This window comes from Bactrocera dorsalis, chromosome 2, assembly GCF_023373825.1.
Source record: "Bactrocera dorsalis isolate Fly_Bdor chromosome 2, ASM2337382v1, whole genome shotgun sequence".
NCBI classification, from domain to species: domain Eukaryota; kingdom Metazoa; phylum Arthropoda; class Insecta; order Diptera; family Tephritidae; genus Bactrocera; species Bactrocera dorsalis.
Window position 1 is genome coordinate 1372864 of NC_064304.1, and position 25612 is coordinate 1398475.

The 25612-nt window shown below is 38.7% G+C and overlaps 1 protein-coding gene across 4 annotated transcripts in view; it reads left to right on the plus strand.

Moving 5' to 3' along the window:
• LOC105233944 (uncharacterized) overlaps window positions 1-25612 on the plus strand; it is a 205065-nt gene that overhangs the window by 21576 nt on the left and 157877 nt on the right. For all 4 annotated transcript variants that reach the window (XM_049447084.1, XM_049447087.1, XM_049447085.1 and 1 more), the window contains one exon: window positions 16237-17604. In XM_049447084.1, coding sequence (XP_049303041.1) covers window positions 17157-17604 — 448 coding nt within the window. In that variant the 5' untranslated portion in view covers window positions 16237-17156. The remainder of the gene's footprint in view (window positions 1-16236; window positions 17605-25612) is intronic.

Below are 25612 nucleotides of genomic sequence, written 5' to 3' on the forward strand. Positions count from 1 at the left end.
AATTGTCAGGTATTCGTGTGGTGGTCCCTCGTAATCCCTTCAATTTTATGAATGCACTTCGTACCTTTGAAAATAATGTCTTTGGTCCAAATTTGACACTTTTGGATAAAGAAAGGTATAAATAACACTGTCATATCATCCAAAAATATGTGAAGTTATCTGGGAATTTACAAAAAGATATTTCAATATGTCGATTGCTAGATTAAAACTTTCAACTTTGGTTAATTGAAGTCAAATGAAGGAAAATCCATTGACTCATTCGATAGTTTTTTTTAAAGGTAAGATTATGAAGTTTTTCGGAGGTAATATGTACACAAATTTTAAATATTGTAGGTATAATTAATGAAACCAAAGGTACCGAAAGTTTTACTCTAGAAATTTTGTTGATTTAAAAGAGTACTTTTTATTTTTTTTGTAGCATTTTCGAAGTGATAATCGGTGAGAGAAAAGATTAATTGATTAAATTATCGCAAGTCATAATTTTCTTTCTAAGACCTCTAAATTGATCAAAGTATAGTTTGTTTTATGGCTGAGAAAGGTTTTAACGTTCCAAATCGTTTATTGAACAGCTTACAGTCAAAAGGATGTGCTAGCTTCGTCATAAGTATCATTGAAATAACCTGACTTTCAACTGATGGAAACTGTTTTTGAAACGATTGCAGCCTCTTGTCAGCTGGTGTTATGAGTATAATGCACAGTTAACCCACTAACAGTACAATTTTAATTAAACTGATTTCATGAAAGGATAAAACTACTTGGTCCAATTAAGATGTATTGACAATTTTTATTTAGTTTTATGTTTTAGTTAATTAAGATTACGTAAGGAGCCTGAATACTAAAAACACTCGTTTATTGCTCGTCTAGCCTTTTAACCCGGGCTACAACTGTTTAGCAGAGGAATAGTAGCAGCTTAGGTTGATTACTAGTTAAACATTAGACGCACAAATACATGTACAAGCCAGTACACAGAAGGGCCACATGTTAACGGTAAACAATTTGCAAGCAAAGGCTACACAATTTATCGTCACACATGGGGAAATATACATTAAGTCTGGGAACGTGCGCATAGTGATGCAAGAGGAAGCCACTCGTTAAGCCGGGAGTGATACGAAAAGTAGTGTAAATAAGGCTTCGCTTCAATAACATAATTGACATATAAACATTTGCAATAAAGTACACATGTAGATGTGTTTACTCGGGGAACTAATAGTGCTGAGACGCTGACACACTTATTTAATGTCTTCATCAAACCTCATGACCTCCGACGAACATCACGCACAACAACAAACGCCACCTCTAACCCACAACACTACACACTTTTGCACTACTATTTTCACACCCCGGAGGCGAATCCAAACTGCTGGCGCATGTATGCATGTGTGTGGGGACCCAGTAGGCTGGCTGTGAACCTTGTTAGTGCGCCAAGGCAGTACATTGTGAGATGTGCGGAGAACATGGCTACCCGGTGGAAGCTTGTTGTTAAGGTTGCGATAGTCTCGCATTTTCAAGTCTACACACATACATATGTATGTATGCATGTATGTGGATATGTAAATTCAGTTTGATATGTTTGCATATACATACATAAGTTTTTAAGATATGGTGTGCCGTCAGAGCGGCTGATGTCTTGGCTGTGATTTTTGCGGTTGTTTGAGTGATTCCTTCTTTCGAGGTCAAATGCTATGCATACCAAACAAAACCCCTAACAACATCTTGAGAGATTACCAAAGTCAACACACTCGAGCTGGCGTATACATGTGTGTAATTGCTGGTGTGTGTGTGTGTGTGGTTATGCTCAGTAGTAAGTGTGCGCGGCGGTTGCGCTTGCGAGAAAAGAAGCCGAGCACGAAAGTGGGCTCGACACGTAGACAGCCGTCGAGAAGTGCCAGTAGTTGTTTTTAAAACCAGATACACACGGCGTATAAGTAACACGGCCTAGAAGTAAGAATTCGCACTACTTGCTCTCACATGTATGTTTGTACCACCACAGGGTGACACATGTGTGCATATCCTCCAGCTTGGCTCATCAACAAACTGTGTATGTATCCGCCTAAGCAACAATTATTTACATGTACAGTTATACATACTTGTCGGGTGTTCACATCAATATCAAATAAGACAAGGAAATTGCAAATGTTTGGGGAATGCGCACGTAACAGTAAATATAGTTACGAATAGTGTACTAGATTATATTTGCATATGTATATATGTATGTTCATCGACACAGTGGTGGTTAAAAATATTGGTGTTTGCAGTGAGGCGATTTCTTTGAACCTTTTATTACCTACTTATCTCATTAACATGTTATACATTCATGTGAACTGATAGTTCTCGTAGTAAGTATTTCCACTAAAGTCCAATGAAGCTTGCAGTAAACATTTGCCAATCTTTTCCTGCAAATTCTTACAAGATTCTATGAGAGGATGTGATAATATAGCCGAGACTGTAAACACATATGTTGGCTTTAGTGCATTGTCTATGCATACAAACGTCAATATATTACCTACTTATACACATACATAATTTTATTTGGCTTTGCATGTAATATATTTGCATACTTGTCTGAAATTTATACGCATATTTGTTTATTTTGCACACTGTATGCCAAGATGTTGGGTTGTTTTCATAGCATATCTAACTTATGTGAATATATCGTGTCAGGAGATAAACACATATTAATTTCGTAAATTTAGGGAACTTATGGTTGCATTCAATATTATGCCTCTTTGTTGCTGTGAAATGGTAATTTTTTGCTTATAAAATTAGGTTGAATTTTGTCTGCTCTCTATCGACTCTTACTAGAAAATATGAAGTTTGGGAGAGAGCATAGTGGGAGGTTGCCTCAGCACTGGAAGTCACCTGGCAAACTTTTTCGAAGCGACTAGGAATGATTCGGAAACATGGAACTTGAGTTAATTAAGATCGCAGTATCAGAAAAGGCTCTAAAAAGTGATTCTGCTGCTTGACAATGCCTGGCCTTACGTTTCCAAACCCGTTGAAACTTACCCATGAGCGCTTAAATGCAAGTCCTGCCCGCCATATTCCTCAAATATTGCACCATCCGATTATTATTTGTTTCGTTCGATGGCAGATGGTTGCTCGGAAGCAGTTCCACTGACAAAACGACATCGAAAAATGGCTTAATTCTTGAATAGCATCACTAGATGAAAAGCTTGACCATAGTGTGATTCGAACTTTTCCAAAAAAATGGGAAAGGAGTTATGACTAGCGGCCGGCAATACTTTGAATAATTCTCTTGAATTTTCTTTAAAAAACAGCGGGAAGCTAGTAGCGCACCTAATATGTACTCTCATAATTTACTAGTTCGGCATACGTGAATTGTTCTGCATTAGAAGAACTTTGTGCTTCGCTGCGGGAATCCATCAACAAAGTTCTTGCAGTTTTCGATTATAAACGAAAATTAATTCCTTGGAAAATCTGCACACAATTTAATTTTTGTTGACACCTGGGCTCTGGGCATCTATTAGTTGGCAGCCATGTTCAGATGAACTTCAGAAAGCCTTTCTTCTCCTAACACATACCTAGGAGCACACATGTGCAGAGCCATTGCAAATATTTGTGCAACAATTTAGCTATAATTTAATACTAATTAATGTATTTGTGTTAGTATTAAGTATCTTTGTAACTTTCCAGAGTAATCAACGCACACATATACAAGTTTATGTATATAAACGACACTCAACTTTTATCCTCTTCTTCCAGGGCTGGTTATATTTGTATATGCCACATTTGTATATAAAGTCGATGATAAACAATGTGTGTAGGAAGCTGGTTTTATATAGGAAGTCTGAGCAACTTAATTACCTCCGGCATATATTAGCTCAATGATTGGCTCCGTAATGGCCAGGTGATTAGATAATTAATTATGAGTTCTACTATAGCTAAGCATATGCTGGGCTGTGGCTCATGGAGCAGATTTGTTGAAATAAGTGTGTATAAGTGATGAAGCGTTTTATTTCGGTATTTTCACAAACACACACACATTCATATGTACGAAAATGATAACGGAATATTTTAACACGATATAAAATCTGTGTGCTTATGAGTATTAGACAGAAATAGTTTGATAAATACAAGCAAAAGTTATACTTGGGAAAGGTGGAATTAATTTTAATAAAATTAGTGCTAACTTAACTTCAGTTTTAAAAATATACATACAGCAAAGCGAACTAATATGAAAATTGTAGGACATATTTACTAGAAAATGTATGAACCCCAACTTCATATTAAACATTTAAACACACTTTCCAAAACCCTTTCTATTGAAGGTATCTCCAAACACTCCACTATTTTTTTAATGAAAACCTACCAATTTTTACGAATATCCAATAAATTTTACTGGAGATTCAAATCACTTGAGGCACTGTAGCAGCGTGTATGAAAAGTGAAAGCAATGAATGTATGCTCATCCCAGAAAATGCGTTCACATTACTCATACGCCCGGTTGGCCGATGACTGCCTGCAAGCCAGTTCTCAGCAGAGCCCACAATGTCTCAAACACCAATTTCCATCACTCAATCGTGTCCATCATTACCAGCTTAAACTGCAATTTAGTGTCTTTCTCCTCATCATCAGCAGCAGCAGCGTTCGCTTGGTAACAGCCAAACGCACTTCTTCACCGTCGAGACAATGCAATCAATTTCGCTCGTTGTCGCCAGCGGCAAAAAAGCATTATGAACTCCAAGGTTTCAACAGCATTACAATCTGTTCTCATTTGCCAGCTGCCACTCGGCATGGAAACTGTTGCGGCTGCTCTCGTTGCAAGGAGTGTCACGCAGCGTCTTGCCATCAATCAGCTCTTCATTGTTGAAAGCCATTCTCCCGGTCAGGGTTATGGAAGTCTGTATGCAGTTGCAGCGCCTTTACAGACACTCTGCACCTTCCACTGCTGCTTGACGTGCCACCTTCGGTGTTTGCACAAGCAAGTCAACTTTGAGGCGCAACAAGGTGGAAATTCAGGCGATACCGTTGTTGTGGCGATTTTAGCGGCAGACGCCCGCTGTTATTGCTGGTAACGTTATATTTTTAAGAGATCGCCATCAGAAGACGGAGCACAATCAGCTTGTTTTGCCTTCGGGCTGCATGAGAGAAATTATGAACTGTCTCCATTCAAGGAGACGCGGTGCCATCCGGATTGTGATATTTTATTGTTCTTGCTTTGATTATTTCATTTTCACAGCTATACTTTAAAGCAACTCTTAAATTTGCTGCTATATATAATAAATTATATCGAAGTACTAAATATTCCCTAATTAAAAAGCTTTTACTTACATAAGCACTCTACTGCTGCAAAGGAATTCGTTGGAAAAAATCAATTAGGAGTCAATAAAATATGTGCATTAAATGGACTTTAACACTTTTAACGCGCACAAAACCCACGCCGCTGTACTAGTACTTATGCGTACTTGAGCATCGCGTAATTTATGCTTCGAAAAAGTATATTATTTTTTATTTTTTCAGTATGGAAAAATCATACCGTTCCAGTGGGCGATTAACTAATTAATTTGGCATTAACCTGCCACAGAAATTTATCATTTGCACTTAAGAGACTCTTGTTACTCAGTTGCTAAGGAATTAATGTTAATTATATATTTAATAGGAAATACTTACCGTCACTTCTTCTTGTCCAGGTCATTTTCTAGAGTAAGCTGCCAGAGTGGTTGGATTTCCGATAAATTATTTATATTCACAAAACGCATTCAAATACCCTTATAAGAAGCCAATTAATATTGTTCATTATTATAAAAAAGGTATATATTTTATAATAATAATATCAATATTCATTCTGATTAATTCTCAGCTTTGTGACCAATTCCTGTTGCATTCCTCACACGGAAGCAAAAGCAAAAAAATGCCAAAAAGCCTATACACTTTTCGCCTACACACTCTGTCATTCGAAATGATTGAGAACGCGAGAAATGATGAAGTGTTTCGATAATAAAACTATTGATTGAATGGCTACTGAAAGGTGATACGTTATATCACACCCAGAAAGGAACATACTGGGGCAGGAAATGTCAGAGCTCCTAGTAATTCATGTCACTAAATTTCTTGGAAGTCTTTAAGGTGGGCGCCCAAAATATATGTGGAGGGAGAATTAGTCACACCTCACCTTTCTGAATGTAAAACACCCTGTCAGCGCCATATGTACATAGTAATAGCTCCCTCCTCAATCACTCTGTGCAAGTCTATAGAAAGCCCGAAGCCACTGTCATAAATGGAGCTGACGTTAGCGCACATTAGTGCCAGTGAGAGATATATGCCGGTGATAGTAGCAATTCTCATTACAATACACATGTGTGCTTGTATGTGCGGGAATTCGTTAACGAATGGTTTGTAGTGAATGTTTCAGAAACATGCAAGGGTGAGGTGAGCAGCACTGGCTCTAAATGGGCGCTTGCCGGCCAGCATATCCTGTCATTGATTGCTAATCGACGAGCTGCACATGTCTGTTTATCATGTCTACAGCAATGTAAGCAATGCCATCATGTTTGTTATTATTGTTCGCTTATCGATGAACACAAAGTGGTAATGATTAAATTAACTTTTAATGTCACAATCCACTTACAATTAAAACACATTATTGCGCTCATTTCAATTAACAAGCTGAATTTGGGGAAGAGTAAACCCAACACAGGACGATGAGCTGCTTCAAGAATGGAATGTTCCTGAGTAAATATAGCAAACCCAAGTTCTCGTAATATTAGCGTCAATGACGCCGATGCAAAGAAGAAAAAAATAAACTGAAGCAAATAATATTCCCCGGATCGAGCAAAAAATTTCATTTTCAAGTATTTTATTTAAAATTTGTATTATTGCCCCAAAATCGACTCTTGAGCCAATACAAATATGCCAACGCTTAATCCAATTTTCCATATATTTTTTATAAGTCTCTGCTTGGATGGCCTTCAGTACCCTCAGTGCATTTTGGTACTTTCGGCTTCGTTGATGCTTTGTATCAACATTCCCTGGATTTTTGGACAATTTCGTCGTTAAATTCAGAAGCCCACGTCTCGTCACCATTGATGCCATTGATGACATTAACCAATATGCGCTGAGTCGATCCAGAAGAGATGTTGAGATACTCTGATATCTCTATGATTCCAGCACGAAGATTTTCAAGCACTGTTTCCTTAACTTTTTCGATGCTTTCATCTCGTTGAAGGAAGCTTTCGATATCTTAACGACCTTCACTGAATGCTTTTTGTCACTTCCAAGAGCTACCAGGAGCTAAGATTCCATTGGAAACACAGAAATTAAACTCACACTCGCTGTACTGTGCTTTTCAAGGTAAAAATCGCCAGACAAATTGTTCGCGTCGTAAATCAAATGAAATATGAAGTGGCAGGAGTACTTAAAGAAACTCCTCAAAACCTCATAATGCTCTTGAAAGTAAATGTTTTTTTTTTCTGACAACCTCAGCCATTCTTAATCTCTTAAATAACTCACTTTTAAGAGGGAACGAAGCTCTGTTGTGGTGTTCAAAGCTTACGTCCAATGGGTATGTGATGTAAACAGCTGGTGGCGCGGAGTCAACAAATCTTTCGTTTAATTAATTTTAATTGCAGGCAAAGGCGGCAATCGCTCGTTCGCATCAATGAAACCGCAAAATTCATTAGGAAATCCATAAATCATGGCTAATTAATTCGTATGGAAGTGTGAAAGGTGGCAGGCAATCGACACAATTCGAAATTACAAATTAGCTGATAAAAATTAAACAATCGTCAAATAAATCGCCAATCACATGACGACGGAACGAGAGTTAATGAAATAAAACAATCCCTTCAGCGAAAAGGACAACAACACGAACAACAATGACAATAGCTGGCAATCATGCAGGCAAACAATGGCGCGAATATCGCGATAAGGAATTTATTAATCCCTCAAATAACAATGACTGTCATTGTGTGCCACCAGGGCACGCAAGTCGGGGCCCTATAAGTGCGGCAGCCACAAGCGTCAGTGAAGCGATGAATTATTGAATTGCAGAAGGTGTGACGCTGAACACTTGCCACGAAGCAACGGTGCCACAGGTTACTAACTATGTTGCACGGTTTGGTGGCATGTTATGAAGCAAAAACAACAACAAAATATGTTTACACAAATCAAAGTCATCAATTTCACATAAAAAAGAGATATGTATGTATAGCAGCCAAGAACGGAAGCGGGACGCTAACATTTGCATGGCTGTATACAAGTGTTTGAACACATCAGTTATTTATACCAGTATTATACCAGTTATTTATACCATAATTTTGGCGTAGTTTAACACAAATATGAGATTTATTCTAATACGAGGCAGCAAATCACCGTTAAACAAGTTTAGTAAGATATATGCGGGACTTTCCTCGAGCTGCAGTAAAGACTTTTATAACTCTGAGTTAAAGCTTTAAGCCACGAGCGTGTCGATTTCTACAAGCTTAACGTGAGCAAATTATGTGTAAACTTTTATTTGAAAGTATAGCCTTATCGGCCTGTGGCGCAAAGACTTTTTCATGCCAGTACGGAGGAGCCTCGCAAGCAATATTATGAGTGCGTAAAACGATTAGCAACTGATGCTCAACATATTAAACGCTCAACGCCGTGCCGCACACCACACGGCCTGTCAACCAACGTAAACGAAACTGCCACCACCACCGCTAAGAGAGCAGGCCTTCATTTGCCCACATGTGTTTCGTACATTTTGCCATCGTTGAAAGAACAGTATAAACGCCAAAACAATAAATTCGGGAGTGATTACACTGCACACACCCCGTTTTAACCGTTATTTACCTTTTCTGAAAGCACATTGCCTTAACTTCGCCAGTAGACCTGCCGCTTCTGACTTTTCCAGTCGCTGCGAACTCGCTGCTGAAAAGGCAAGTGAGGGTTGTTATTTTTGACGAGGATTCCCGTAGACTCATGTGAACATGACTGCTCCGGCAAGGATGTTGTTTGTATATATTATTTGTGTATGGATATTCATATGAGAGGAACATTTTGTTGCATAAAAAGGAGTAGCAATATTAAAATGTACAGCTTACTTTAATGTTCCTAGAAAAATCTCGTAAAAATGAAATTAAGATGCAGTGAAACAATTTGCAAACATGCCAAAATCATTAAAGCAAAGTTGCGGTCTTAATAGAGCTTTGTGATACTGAAATCATTTCGGTTCCATAACCTTAATATTAATTATATGCTAGTCGAAAATGTCTTTTCGTATTTTGTCAATAGATTTCGTTGCAGTCGTATATTTCCAGTGCTACCAATCACATTGTGTCATACCATATAGTGTTGGAAAGGTGAGATTTTAGGCTTCATTTACTCAAAAAAAATTAAATTCGTGAAAGTGAAAAAAAAGGTACAGCTGTTCAAAAATGAGTGCAAATAATGAAGAAATTCGATATATGTATTTCGAAATTTTTGTATAAAAAAGGGAAGAATGCCATGCAAGCTACCAATGAAATTTTTGAAGTTTACGGAGACGATGCTGTAGTTAGTTAGTTCGTGTAGCACAACAACCACCTCGCTCTGGTCGACCTATCGTTGAAAAAGTCGATGAAATTAAGAAAAATATTGACCAGGACCGTCACATAAGCAGCCATAACATCGATAAGGAACTTGACATTCATCATCAAACGGTTTTGAACCATTTAAAAAACGCTCGATATTTGGGTACCACATGAAATATCTGTGAAAAACAAATGCGACTCTTTGCTAAAACGAAATGATATCGAACCATTTCAGAAGCCAATGGTAACTGAAGACAAAGCGTGGTGAAGCTCAATTTACCTGTACTGTCAACAACTGATGAGATTGAAACAAGCAATCGAAGAAACGGCGAGAACTGATCAACACAAAGAGCTTCGTCTTCCATCAGGAAGCTGTGAAGTTTTGATGCATCCACTATATAGCCCTGACCGTGCACCATCAGACTACCATTTATTTCGGTCAATGCAGAACTGCCTTAATAGTATAAAGTTGGCTGTGAAAATTATTTGTCGCAGTTTTTGGCCGAGAAACCAGAAAAGTATTACACTGATGGAATAATGTCTCTAGCGGAAAATGGCAAAAAGCCAAAAGTGCACATATGTATTTGGTTCATTAAAGATCATTATAAATATAAAAAAAATAAATAGAAGTTTGATTAAAAATACAAAAACACTTCTTCGAATACATACAAAAACACTACTTTCGACTATGTCACGATTTGTTTTGTGGTTATAATTAATAGAAATAGCTGATCCGCGGATTTGAAGCAGCTCGCCTTTAATTTCCCATGCTAATGTCTGGAGTGAAACAAATCAGGTTCTCCTACTTTATTAAGTTATTGTTTGAGAGAAATATCATTGGTATCTTTATTGACAAAGACTATATATTTCCCGCCATGAAGTAACATATCCACAAACTTACTTAGTGTCCTCCTAAATCCCGCAACGCTTAAGCGCTCATAGAACAAATCCCTGAAATGTCGTTACTTAAACTTCTTCGAGTCCGTATGTAGGTTGCTCTAGCAGGCGGTGTGAGTGACAGGTTAGTGGTGCACATGTGCCATAATGCTAGTGTTTGAGTGCCAGTTTTTGTGTCCCTGACATATGTGCATGCGGGGTAAATAAATAACCGTGTAACAGCGTCAACAATGCAGTTCAGACCGTGAATATCAGCGCTTAGGGATGCTGTAACGCTTGTCTCTAAGCCACACATACATGCAACTGCAGCAACAACGCAACGCAAAGGGCATCAGGAAGTATTAAAAAAATAAAGTTGCGCATTGTGAAACTGTCACTCAGCAGCGTGCCTGTCATGTGTGCGGAGCATACACCAGCAGCGGTTGATGCATATAAAGGGCCGAAAAATGTCATTTGCTGAAAAAATGAAGGAGAGAGAGAGTTACTGATACAGAGATATGTTTAAAACAAACTTCTGGAAATATTTGCAGCTCCGGAAAGTAGTTTGGGTTTGATACCCTCTTAAAGAGCACTGAGACTCGGGCCCTGATGGGTCGCCTCAAGGTCTTCTGTTATGAATGCGCTCCTGTGTACGTTTTAAAAGCAATACAAATACTGAATTGTTGTTGTCATAATTGATGCAGACGCAGCTGCATACGGTTTATTGTTTCAAATCGAGGGCAGCGCTGGAGAGCACGCAAACGCTGTTCACATTTTTGTGGTCTCACTTTTTATAACGATTTTGAAGTAAAATTTACTTGGGTTTGGAACTTTTTTTTATCGTTTTCCGCTGCTTTTTTTAACAATTTATTATCCCAATTGCAACATGAGCAATTATATGTGTGTCACTTGAGGGAAAGTAAATGGAATAAGGAACCGTGGCTTTACAGGGAAGCTGGAAAACAAAGCCCGCCATGAAGCGCAACAAAAGAGAGAAGTGATAAAATAAACTGGCAGAATTATGAATGCAGTAAAAGCAAGAAAATAGAGCAATATAGCGAGCGCTTATGCATTTGCATGTTGGAGGGGGGTGTGTTCGAGCTGAAGAGTTCCCAGAAAGGCAGTCAGTGCAACCAGTGTGTAAATTTAAATGTGTACACATATGCTGCGCTACGGAGTGCGACAATCTAAAGTGCATACACTGACATTTAACAACAGCTGCGCATTTCCCTTGAAGACTTTTGGGGTTTCTGCTTGCTTGTTCTCTAAAAGGATTTGTAGATTTTTATAGTTTTGACGGTTTATACTGTATTAAAAAAATACTTGTTAGCTCAAAACAATAGCCGGCTAACCGACGGTGCATGAGGATTTGTGTTTGCACTGCCAGAGTACTGTAGTCTCTTTCCAGCATTAGTTGTCCCAGAAGGAGTTGGCGCTGAATGATGCAATAATGTATGTAAATAAATTTATTTGCTCTCTTTGTCTAATATACACCATGAATAGACTGGTGCAGAAGCCATTGAAATGATAAAAAAAAGTCATAGTAACATGAAACCTAATGTAAACCTAATATAAAATAACAAATACAATAACGGATTTGGATCGGTTAAACTGAACATTTTATACTCTTGCAAATTGCAAGGATTAAAGCCAAAGAAGCCAGCTTGTTAGTAATATGGGGTCTATGTTATATTCAGTCTTGGCGCAAATTTGCACCGTTATAAGAAAACACGCTCTCTCACTTCTATTGAGATAACTCACATATTGGCCGATATATGCGGTATAAAGTCACCTCGAAATTCGAAAATCTTTCTGTTGAGTATGGAAGTATTGACCCGGTTTTGCTCATTTGTAAGATACTGACGTACTTGTACTACTATGAGGAAATCATTCTCTTCAAATTTCAATTTTATGGTATATCTTACAAATTGACCGATAATTTCGGTGAAAAGTCAACTAGAGGAAATAGGGTGTACATAATCGACGCTTATGGATTTAGTTGAAATCGATGCAGAAAGATATGTGATTTCACTTTAAAGTGGTCAGCACTACGCTCTAGTCCGATTTTGACCCAGGCTTCCGTAAAGACTTTTAATACATACCTACTTGAAGATATAATTCTATGTCTCTGAAGCAGTTTGTAATAATAAAGTTATATGGCAAGTGGGCGGGATTATCATTCGCAATGAAAATCTATTACTTTTGTATACAGACTTTTTTCATATAACCTCAAAGTTTATGTTAAAAATTCAAATCACATATCTCAGAAACTTAGAGACTAGACTAGACTAACTGTTGGCCAGAAATGAGATTGATGTGTGGTCCAACATATGCTAATCACTGCACCAGTAATGAGGTTAGGTTAGGTTAAACTGGTAGGCCAATAAGCCACGCATAGACCGGTTTGGTCTTTTGCGATACCAGATGGAGTTTACTTGCTAAGTCAAAGTGAAGTAGTCATGGTTTAGGATGCCTGCACTTGACGCGAATTTTAACACACTAGTATCAGTCAGTCGTTTATTTGCTTATTTCTAGCATTTCCTTCGATTTATATATTTTTTACTATTTGTAAGAATGGTTTTCCCACTTTTACACTCTTTTTTCCCACTTACAGCTTATTTTCCGCCGCATAACTGTGTTTTTATAGAGCTGACCCAATGACTTTATCATTATCGCGAAGAAAATTAATAAAGAAAGTTGGTAAAAAGTCAAATCTCCTCAAATCAGATATCGATACTACATAGAATTATACCAAGTACTCAGGAAAAAAGTAGGTATATGTAAAAACTTTACTTGTTTACAATGTACTCATACCCATACTGCTCATACCTATGCATAAATATTTTCAATTACGGACGGACAAGTTTTCCTGTAGCAATTAGCAAAATTTATATTGCAGCTAAACCGCAAAAGCTATCGACTTTTAACAAATTTATCCAAAAACCAATTGCTGTTTTCCTACTTTTCGAACTTTCTACCTGCACAGATTAAAGTTCACAAAATCCATTATTTTTTACAAATCTGTTATACACACTCATTCCCATGTATGCATGAAAATGCCATTGTTACACCCAACAAACATCGATCGCATGCGTTACACACGAAGTCAAAGAATCAGTCATTAATGGACAACGAATGGAATATTCCAAAAGCAAAACTCTTTATGTGTTCTGCGAAAAAATTTTAGTTTCAAGCTAATTCTAAGCCTCTTGCCTATTTTGGCTTTATTTAGCTGCTTTCACGGCTCTAGATTTTCGACTGAGCTGCCCTCGTTTATCGCCTCTTGCTACTCTACTGTTGAGCAAACAGAGATTTCGTTTGACTAGTGCATGTTCACATTTTCGGAAACTGCTCGGTGTTTGCTGGGTGTCTACATATATTCTCATTTAAGTGCAATAAAATTGGTTGAGTTTTTCGTTCGTTCCTCGGTTTGCTTACTTTATTTTGTTTAACTTTTGTATTTAGTTAACAACATTTGCCCAACCGATATCCTTCAGATCGGTGTCCATTTGAAGTCGTAAATAAAACTGAATGTGTGTGCAACACCCAACCGGAGTGTGGGAGCTAAGAAAGTAAATTCAGCAGCGAGTATGTGTGTGCAAGCACCTAACTGCATTGCCTCAAGTAGGGTGGCGTAGGGTGGTCCGTACGAAGAGCACAAGGGGCTTTGTGCTCTGGGCGAGTGTTTGGCAGAGGATGGGAATTTGGAAAGTTTGAAATTGGGGCACCTAGTGCAAATATGATATATGACTGCTAGCACACTCGAGTGCAGTTCATGAATTGTGCACGAACTACGTGGCAACCACAACAAATACAACAGGAGCTTTTTAACTTACACTCGGTACGCAAGGACGGCGGCCGGTGCTTGTTGGGGGCGAAACTGTGAGAAAAATTACTACGCTCCTGCCACATATTTGCTTTCGAAGCATATGTGGCAGCTTATATATGTGTGGGTATGAACATTTCTCAGAAACTTTGTGATACGGCGCACATACACTTTATGAAGTGTGAGTGTGTGTGTGTATTAACGATTGTGTGTGTCCAAGCTTGCCAGTTGGCACCTGCAAAGCGCGACAACAACAACTGCGGCAACTGTGCAAATAACTCAGCCGAACTCGGTCAGCCAAACGCTTGTCCGACGCACACGTTCTCAGCCAGTGCCCACACAATCAGTCGGGCTGGAACTTTATTAGGAGTGAAATTGGACAGACGGGTAAATACGCATACCTGTAAAAGCAGTTGTGTATGCGTAAAGTGCTCGTGAGCAAGCTTAAGGACAGGACACATTCCTCTTAAGTCAATGTAGGACGAGAGCTGGGGTCCCCAAGCCAAACACGTATTTTTTTCGGAAGCATATTTGTTCTCGGTGTATTAGCAGTTGTTGGAGAATATTTGGGATTTCATGAGAAGTTGGATTGTGATTAGTATTCAACGTAAAATATGAACTCTTATAATAATCCTGTAGATAAGCGATGCCCACTGCCTGGCATTTAATGAATGGACTCTTTTTGGACTATGATTTTGGAGAAGAAATGCGTTGAGACCAATATTTTCAAACAAAAATTGGTTCACCTCGCGAACCGTTAAGTTCTTGCAGGAATCTGCAGAGCCTTTCCACCCTTTAAAATGGTATCAGAGTCTGTAAAAGGCAAACCTTAAACTGCGAGGTAAAACATATGTATAAATGCACGCATGTAAGTATGTGGCATTAATTCCTGACATGCGTACAAGGTGGTGGAGGTAGCTTTCTAGTGTTCGACACTTTGTGTGGTTTTAAACTCACTGCCCTAAATGCATACATCCATTTGGTATATACTTTCCTTTGCTGCTTATTTTGGCAGTCCACATGCCTTTCCAAGTTTATTTAAGAGTTCGACTTTGAGCGCGTTGCGGCTGTGTTGAGGTACACATGCTGAACTTAGTTCCGGATTCAGCTGAGCTGGTGTGAGGGTGTGCGGTTTTACTTGCACTCTGTTGTGCCTTCCCAAATCTTTGTTGTTTGGTCGCAGTTTGTAAGCCAAATCGGGTTAGTCAGCCATAGCGCTGTCGACTTGCCTGGCACCAGCACTTCGTTAGCTCAAAACTGGTGGTGTGCTTGCCTTTAGCTCGAGCACTTGCCCGTTGTCAGTGGACCATTGATCAGTTGCATTGCTGCCGTTAAGTGGACCTTTTTAACAAATTTGATTTGGTACCGTTAGGTAATTGGCGAGAAACAGTCTCAGTACCTCACAAAGCGTAAGCTGAGCACACGACAGTTTTGTCGACTGAAATTTGAATGGATTCGGGAAAGACTAGGTGTACAAGTACACGTTTAGCTAATCCAGTACTTACTATTTTCGTTTAGGCAGGATGAAACGATGCGTATGAAATACTAAAGGATTATTTTTCATAGAAATGATATACATACTTAGAGGATACCCATCCAAATGCCACTGAATAGGTATATATGCTTGACGATTACATATTCGTAAATACTTTATGGCTGCCGCTGTGCTGTGGCGTGATTTTAGGCGCGAACGTTTGCCTACTGCCAATAATAAGTCAGCTAATTAGGCCCAAAGCGAGGCGCTCGGCAAATATGCTGTGTGGGGCGGCATTTGTGGGTGCTTCGAGACATTTTTTTGCGTTTCGTTTTCCGACTTTCTTTACTGCCGGCACGTGTGTGGGCGTGCGAAGATATTCGGGATACAAATTGTTCTCCTTGCAAGCAGCGTGTAATTGTATGCGTGGCATTACCGTAATTTTAATTAATTTAATTCCGGCTTCAATGTCTTTATTTTGTGCGCTTGTTTTATTGTTGCTACATTTCACAGAATTGTTCACGAATTTTCTCTTTTTTCATTTGCAGATTTTTAAAAGTACCGTTGAGGAATTCGTGAATGGGCTTGGATAAATAACTGAAAAGCACCGCGAGACTAGCAAGGAGCTATACACGAGCGAATGCTGTAATGAATACATAAAAAAAGTAGGAAGATCCTTCAAGAATTTCAAAGGCCAACAAAGAAGGAAAGTTTTTCTTAACAAATGGGGGCTATGCACACGCAAGTGGCGGAAATTAGGGCTAGAAAAACAAGTTAATTAGCGCGGCTAAGGGCAGCGGAGCTATGCACCGAGGAGAATATGCACACAGAGTTGTTAATTGAATAGCATTGCGTCAAACGAGCAAAAGCGTAAGAAAGTTAAGTGCGAAAATAAAAAGAAGACAAGAAGACTCTGAGACAAATCAACAGCGGCACTGCAGACCGGCCATAAAAGCAGAAGCAAAATTAGTTTGAATTAAGCGAAACACAACGTAGACGGACTCCAAGGTGCTTCCGATTTCGCATGCCGGCCATTTGCAATGTTGTGCTCCGCGCTGCAGCCGAATCGCTTCATTAGAGCGTGGTGAGTGCTGCGCGAGGCAAAAGTGCAGACTGCGAGCTGCGAGCTGAAACTGCAAATTGAACGCAAAGTCAGCAGCAACTAAAGGCACCACGATAACTATATATAATACTATATACATATATATGTATGTAAGTAAATGCACTTAGAGCTACACGTTCGTGAATTCGTATCGCTTCCAAGTTGTGTACAAGTTTCGACGCTGTAAATTAAATTGCAACTTCCGAAGGCTGTAAGCCGAAAGCGGAAAGTGAAAATAAAACGTAAAAACAGAATAATGTTCGACGCAGGTATAGTGAGTGTGCAGCAATAAAAAATCGAAATAAAAGTCGAAGCAAAGTGCACGCTGCTGTAATAATAACAACAACAACAACAAAACAACGCACAATGGATTTGCTAAAAGTGCAGCGAGCAACGCCATTATCGGTGGCGACGCTACGCCGTAACCAAACTAAAAGTGTCACAACAACAAAAACAACAACAATTGTGCCAGCATACGGTACAACAACGGCCGGGAGCACTTGCACAAACGCGGCTCCAAGCAGATGCAGTTCAATGCCGTTGACATGTAAGGCTGCGTTGCGAATGCTCTCTACAACAACAACAACTGCAGCGCCAACAACCCGCATCGGCAGCAGCAGCAGCGACAACAACTGCGCCAACAATGGCAAGGAAAGCGCTGCCACGTCGGAGCAGGCGCTGCCGCGTCTGTTGACGGCTTCCAGCTGGGGCGGCTGGCGCCACTGCATCGTTGGCCTTGTGACGTTGCTGGTGTTCACAGCGAATTTCAACAGCAGCGTCGGCCAAATCGATTGGGATGATGACGATGATCCAGGTTAGTCTCAGCAGTTCTTTGTTATTATTGTTATGAATTCGCCTCTTTTGTTTGTTGTTGCTATCTTTTTCAATTCATTTGGCAGGAAATTTGTACAGTTCCCGTTATTACTTGCTCTGCGCAATTCTAGGTCAGGCAGAGCACACACACACACACCTGAACAATTGAACAAACAATTGTTGTGGCTTCGCGCAGCAAAAAATTAACTAAATTAAGCGTAACAAGAACAGCGCGTTGCACGTTGGTGGGGGCGAACATTAACAAGAGGCAGCACTTGTAATGTAGTCATTTCATATTAATTTCAATGCCAAACACTCTTCGTCGGCACATAACTACACAAGCACATCCTCTTGCAATGTAGAATTTCGCTTAATTGAAATCGTGTAAACGACGCGGCTTCCCTTCTCCCCTCAAAGGTGCTGTTGGCGCGTGGAAAGTATTCAATTACAGCAGACTTCAAGCACACTCACACACACAGAAAGACACAGAGAGCAAGCATAATCGCGCTTGACGCATTGACAAAGGGGCAAAATGGGTCAGCCGACATAATTTTATTGAGTTGGTTGTATGCGAATGATAATGGTGTTTGGCGCTTTGCCTTTTCGCTTTGGGCTGTCGGTCTTGGCGTTGTCATTACTTTCAAATTAATTTGCGCCATCATAACGCTTTTTGCTGTTTTATTCAAATTATGTTTTTAAGGTTGACAAAAGGTGTCTGCGCTTTATAAGTGAATTACAGCGCCCCCACTGGCTAGAGTTTCAAAAGCGATTATACTGAACCTCCCTCCCTCATTAACACAATTGAACAATGTTGAAGAGAGGAACAAGTTTTGAAGTACTTTAAAAATGACAAATGCTTGAAACACGAGAACTTGAATTTGAAACTCCGTCATTTTTAAAATAATCGCTATTGAGATGTGCTTTTCAATAACTCCTCTTTGTGCATATTATAAATATAATATGGCTTTTGACAATATTCAATATGAAACTCAAAAGTGAAGTAAGGCCTGAAGACGTCTGCAATCTTTAATAAAGTTCAATTTTTTTCGATGAAATATTTACAACAAGAAAAATTGTCAACTTCGGCGGCAACGAAACTAAAATACCCTTCTCAGGTGCATTTCTTATAGCAGCGATATGTAGAACTAATCAGGTACAGGTTGCTTTCAGGTTTTTAGGCTTCATGAAAAAACACAGAAACTTCAAATTTAATGAGCAATATTTATTATAATTCGAGAGGACATTGTTTGGCATTTATTTTTTGAACATTATCTCTATTAAATGTTTCGACTGCTAACTGTGGAATTACCTGCCTGATGTTTTGCTTCAAGACCTGAATCGAAGTGGCTCTGCCCGCATAGTCTTTAGGCTTTACATATCTCCACAGGGAAAAGTTTAACGGTGTAATCCAATCAACCGGCCCAAAATATTAAATTGACTGCTTACCAAAGTGTACTCGCAATAAATCTATTGATTGATACAATGTGTGGGCGCCGTCTGGTTGAAACCAAATGTTGCTGAGATCGCGGTATTCAACTTCAGGCATTAAATGGTCAGTTATCTTCTCACCGGCATCATTTTTGAAGAAATATAGACCAATGATTCCACCGGCTGACAAATCATACCAAACCGTTGATTTTTCTGGATGAAATTGTAGTTCTTGTATCTTTTCAGGTTGTTTTTCACTCCAAATTTGGCTCAAAAACGTCGGATCTTCTTGGAACTTTTCAAGAGCCCATAGAGCGAAGCGATGTCGCTTGGGAAGTTCGAGCGCCTTCAGCTCTTGCACAAAAACTCTCTCTGAACTCTCTTATTCCCTATTACACTGATTCAAATATCATTATTTAAATATAAGTACAGTCGGATTAGCTTCAGGCCATCTAATAAATTAGCGTTAATCTCCGGCTGAACATAAAAAGTCATTAAACGCGAACCAAATAATCTGACTCCGACTGCCGAATGTTTGCTGCGCCCTGCCCTAAAAGTGATGTGAACACACACACATCACACCTTTTGTTTTTTTATATTTAGTTGTAATTAAGCATAATTCATGCAGAAGTTTGTTAATATGAAAAGAAGGAAATTTTGACAATTTTACGACATTTATGAAGGCGCAACCCGACGTTTTTACCCACCACTTGCTTCCGTTAGAAAGAAGGTAATAATAACTACATCAACTTAAAGTAGTAAAGCGAAGGTTGAGAATTGTTCATATACTCGTTTGAAAATTCTATATACATATGTGAATATGTAAATATGCGGAAATCACAGTTGTCTCCCGCAACCACCGTTGTCAGCAGGTAGCTGAATATGAACAGCAGTCGCGTGTTTTCACAAAATTCCATTTCGCTGTATAACTTCATTAATTATCTGCGCTGTGTGATTATGGGGAATATTTACTCCACGCTGAATGCTGATTCTTGATTTGAAACTAGTGACTTATGTAATTACCATACCGTGACAAAGCGAGTGAGTAAGTGTGTGTGTGTGCAAATCGTGATTACAAAGCCCGCATGTTTGACTGACAGTGGGGTTTTGTACCATATTAAATTTAAATTTTCTTTGGATGCCTAGGGTAAGCCCACGCAAGTGTCCTCCACCCTTACAGATCTCTCCCTGCTAAATGTCATGCGTCAAATGTTTGTGTCCTTTCCCCTGTTCCTTCCTTGGGCTCACCAATTGACGCGACGCCTGCGTCGGGTGGAGCGCCATGAAGAATTCCAGATTTCATAAAATCACTGATTGTTGTAATGCTCACGCACGCTTTGAACGCTCACGAGGAAACGCATGTATATCCTGATATTCTGCTTAATTTGTAAGCGTATATGTTTGAATATATTCTGATACATGTGTGTGTATATATTGAATTGCGGTATACATGTATCCAGGTTTATGCAGTGACTAATAGCTGTATTAAGAGTACCGTATTTATGCGCAAAAACCACAAGCATTTGAACTATTTGCCGACGATTTGCTGCTGGCATTTTGACTGCTCCTTGTTTTTTTTAGCCCCGACCGCTCACTAATATTTACTTGACAAGTGGATTAGAAAGGTGCCACAGCACGTAATTGCGCGCATTTGCCACAGCGCCATGTGTGCCTCCGATCCACATGTGTGGATAGTAACTAACGCATAAACGAGCACAGTGTCGGATTGAAAAGTTCGGAAGCTCCTCAAATCGACTCAATGTACATTTCAAATATGGGAAAAGACGTGTCGAAATTGATCAAATCCGGCTAAGTTGTAATGATCCATTTCATCGACCTTACATATTTTAGCGCTCTGTGAGAAATTAGAAAAAAATTAAGGAAAAGCTAACTGAATGGAATTTATTAGTCTAACTCTGAATCCGATATTGTTGGCTAACTCATTTTATACCAAATTGAGAAAAAAATTCTAAAACATCCAAAATCGCCTTGAATGTTTCATGATCTCTACCGAGGAGTAAAGCTTTTCAAAGTCTTAATATCAATAGTACCTCATAAGCTTGAAACATTACTTGAAACTTCCCACAACCCGATCTATTTTAGCTACACTGTTGCACTGTATGTGTACTGTATACAGTTACAAACCGAAATTTATTTCTATGTTTTCTGTATGTCTTCGGCAACTTAATAATATTTATAACTATCGTCGACTTACTTGCACATATCTGTTTACGTACAAATCCTGATACTCGAATGTGTCAGCAGTGAGTTGTCGTACAGCTGGTGTGGTTGTAGTCGTTGTTGTTATAACTTCAAGCTACTGAAACTACTGCCGTAATTTGTGAAGGAAACACTTCATCTTCCATAAACCTCCGCTCCCCCACCAGTTCTTATGCGCTAATACCGACCCGCACGCCTTAAAGTATGCCTCACTATATGAATATGTTCTTTCACACACATAAATACCCATTTATAATACGCTTAGAGCTAGGTGGCCACCTGATGTGCACGTTCATAACCTGCTTTAGCTCTGCCATGGTGCTTTGCTCTTCACTCATACTGTGGGGGGGAACTCATGGCGGTTTGTACTGTGTCTTGTCTTAGACTCTAAATAAGATATAATAGTTGTAATATTGGTGAAATTATTTTTCACATTGAGGAATCGCACTAATTACTAGAACTCGGAAAATGTCAAAAATTGATTTAAATAAACTTTTATTTATAAATTTTTTGTTATTTATCTTGAGTATCGTAAAATCCACTGAAATAACAATTTTTATAAGTTTTTTTTCCAATATCAGCAGAAGACAGGTGAATCGAACAAAGAAATAGCATAGATTAGGTGGATTGGCGTTGATATAGATAGAGGAGAAGGATATCTCACTACTTTAATGTGTAATTCCTCCACTAAATTCTTCCCAAATCAAATTAAATGATTAATGTTTTTGTTATTTTCAAAGAAAAATTTGTTTGTAAAGAAAAAGTTGAAGCTTATGTTCCGAAAAATTACATAACAACACGTTAGAAACAACACCACTGTGCATTGATCGAATTTAGTGGTCTGGCCTGCTAAAAAATTGTTGGTGTGTGTGTACATGCGAGTGTACGTGGGTACTTCTTCTTTCGTTTATTGCCGCTGTCGGTCGAAAATGTTGGATTGGCTGTTGGCACGCGACGTTGTTGCTTTAAAAAATGAAATTATAATTTATAATTTTTTGCTGAAACATATTGTGGCTAGATGACGGTGGGATTTTCTGCCAACTCAGCACATGCCCCATCCGTTGTGCACCCTCGTCCTGCTGAGTAGCCACTGACAGCTCAGTTCGTTGAGACAATTCCATGGAATTTACATTCATAGATATCTAAGTAGTAAACCTGCTGGCACAATTCGCATTTTTACTTTGTTTCGTTTGCGTGTGTCTCGGCTACAAGGCAAGTGTGATGTGTGTTAGTCGACAATTCGCTCGTCCACCGTCGCTCACTCAAGCGCTTAATTTTCTGTAGCGTGACTGAGCGTTCCTCCGACAATATGTGGCAAGCTGTGCCTGTTTGGCCAACACACACACCTGGTGCCCCAGTCTGTCGGCACGCTGGTCCAAGGTTCCTTACATTTATAGCACCTCCGTTGCATGCAACCGATTTTGTGTGTGTGTGTGTGTGTGTGAGTGTGTTTGCTAAGCGAGTTCTTATTTAACTGGCAACTTCTAAAAATACCCATACATATTGCCAATAAGTCCATGTGTCACGTGGTACGTAGTCAGCGTGTAGGGACACCGACGAACCCGCTCACTCGTCTCGGTCACGACGAATAACAACGTGACAATGTAAAAATTTAATTTTCAGTTCGTTGTAAAGAGGAAGTGTCATTTTAACTAAAAATATACGTTTTAGCTGCCATAAGTGATGTGAAGTTGATTGTGTGTGCAGTTGGTTGTGTCTTGCTGGTCAAGCACCAGACTCTGTGGGGCGTTATGATAGATTAGAGAGTGCGAGTAAAGAAACCATTTTGCTGGCAACAAAATGCTGCTGTCAAACTCAATATTTGCTTATTCCGTCGCTTTGTTATCACACTCCTGCAGGTATTTACAAAGCTGGGGACTTTTAGGAGCTACTAACATATAACATTCGTCGCTATTAATCATATTTTGATGGCTTTGATAGACGTTTCAAGCATTCTTGATATTGCAAGTCCTAAGAATTTTATGAAATATAAACTGCTTACTGGGAAGAAAGCATAATTAGTAATCTTATTTAATCCATCAATATCTTAATTTATAGTTAAGATATAGAAAAATAATTCGCTGAGCACTAAATTTTGACACGAAGTGTATGAAACCAGTGTAAATAATTGGAAGAATTATCTTCCCAACTTGAGCTGAGTACGGACTTGGCTTCATTGCATCTTGAAATATGAAATATTCTTTGTAAGTTTGGAAGGTAAGACAAGTTGTGGTGAAGGCAAGAAATGTCCTGTCAACGTTACCAAGGTGTACCATATTTGTTTTGAATACCTAGTTTAGCTCTAGTTTATAGTAGTATTTCAGTAGAGGTGCTCTCTTTACTCTTCAATGCAATTCTTAGTTTCGGATCCTGTCCAATTTCATGAAAAAATTCGCAAATTATTTTGATAGATAAACCTGGGAAAAACTTAACACAAGCGTCTTCATACAGACCAATCAGTCTTCTACCCTGTCTTTCTAAAGTACTAGAAAAAGTATTACTATCAAAGATGTCTCCTTTCCTCCACGAAAATAATACAATGCCATAGAATAAATTCGGATTTCGTGCGAAACATGGCACAATAGAGCAAGTAAATAAAATCACTAAAGAGATAAGGAAAGCGCAACTGTTCAGCAATATTTCCAGATGTAGCTCAGGTGTTTGATAAAGTGTGGCACGAAGGCCTTTAATATAAGATTACATTTAACATTGGAGTCTTATTTAAATAATAGACAACTTATGGTGAAAGTAGGAAATTTCATATCTGATGAAAGACAGAAAGGGCTGGTGTACCACAGGGCAGCGGTTAGGCCCAACTCTATACATCATGTATACAGCAGATCTTCCAACTGCTAACAATGTATTAACTTCAACTGCCACATTTTAGCTTCAAGAATATTAGCAGAACATTTAAGTTCTGTCGAAGAATGGCTAGCCAACTGGCTTATAAATGTGAATGAACAGAAGTATAAGCATGATACAGTTTTTCGCTAAGACCAGAAAATGTGCCCGACAGTAAAAATAAATAATATTTTAGTACCACAAGCGAACGAAGTGATATATCTTGGTGTTCACCTAGATAGAAGGCTCACGTGGAGAAAACACATCTCTAGTAAAATAACATGTTTGAAGATTAGAGCTGCAAATTTAAATTTAAATTTTAAATTAAAACTCTAAACTTAGCCTAGACAACACAGTGCCTTTATATAATGCGGTCATAAAGCCAATTTTGATTAAAAGAAGAGATATGCCTGCTTATTAAAGAGCAACCTATTACCAAAGCAGCTCAATCACTTGCTTGAGCCTGTTTAGATTTAAGATTTTATAACTTATTGTTAGGCTTAAAAAAAAAAAACAGATCCAATAAATAAAATAATATTGAAAAAAAGCTTTAGTTCATGGCATAGTGTACATAGTAATGGCTTGAGTACTGCATATGCTGATATTTTAACAAAATATACAATATACAATGTCAACTTGCGGTACTCCAATTAGTTGGTCAACGAATTACTCTTTTCGATCGAAGATTTCAAGATCTATATGTGAATGACTGTGCCATTCTCTGGATAGGAGAGAAATAAAGAGTCTATGACGGTTCTGAGAAAAGATTTTAGATGTCTCTTCAACTGGCTGCATAACAAATTACTTTGGAGTGGACAATCCAAAAGCTTTTTTCTTTTAGAAAATTATTCTTTGAGTATCATAGCATGGGTCATTACAAATCAATTATACCTGAGATGGCATCGACATGGCAGATGGCAGAATATACGCAGATCATTGAATCGTCCAATTACCTTTGCGAAGACTTAGCCGTCAGCCGTTTGAGACTTGATTCCACGGCTCATAATTTTAAAACATTTAAAAGTAAAAACTAGAGAAGATAAAACGTAGAAATTTTAGTAAATACTCATATTTGTTGGTCTTTTCTTGCCATTCACTTGTTAGCATAATCAGCCGCACTAAGACTTAAGTGTGACCGCTAGCAACGTCTCGCATCAACCAGTCAACCGCCACAGATTTGTTACTTAAATATTCTCTTCTGAGTTGCGGGTAAGAATTTCCAAAGACTACTTTGCATATTATGCTTAAATCAATAATGAAGTCAGTTTCTAATTAATATTAGTTTAATGCTTTTTAACTTTAGTTAGCAGTTGTTTAGCCACTGCTTCAATGGATATTAAAAACAACTAAGCAAGAATGAATGAAAACATAAAATTTGCACCAACGGATGTTTGTTGTTTGTTGAAGTGAACAGCAGCGAAGGATAACAACACAAGGAAAAACAATCACAGCGAACAACATACACACGCATGCCTTCAATGCAGCGAAGAGGGTATAAGTGCATTGCAATCAACAGCGAA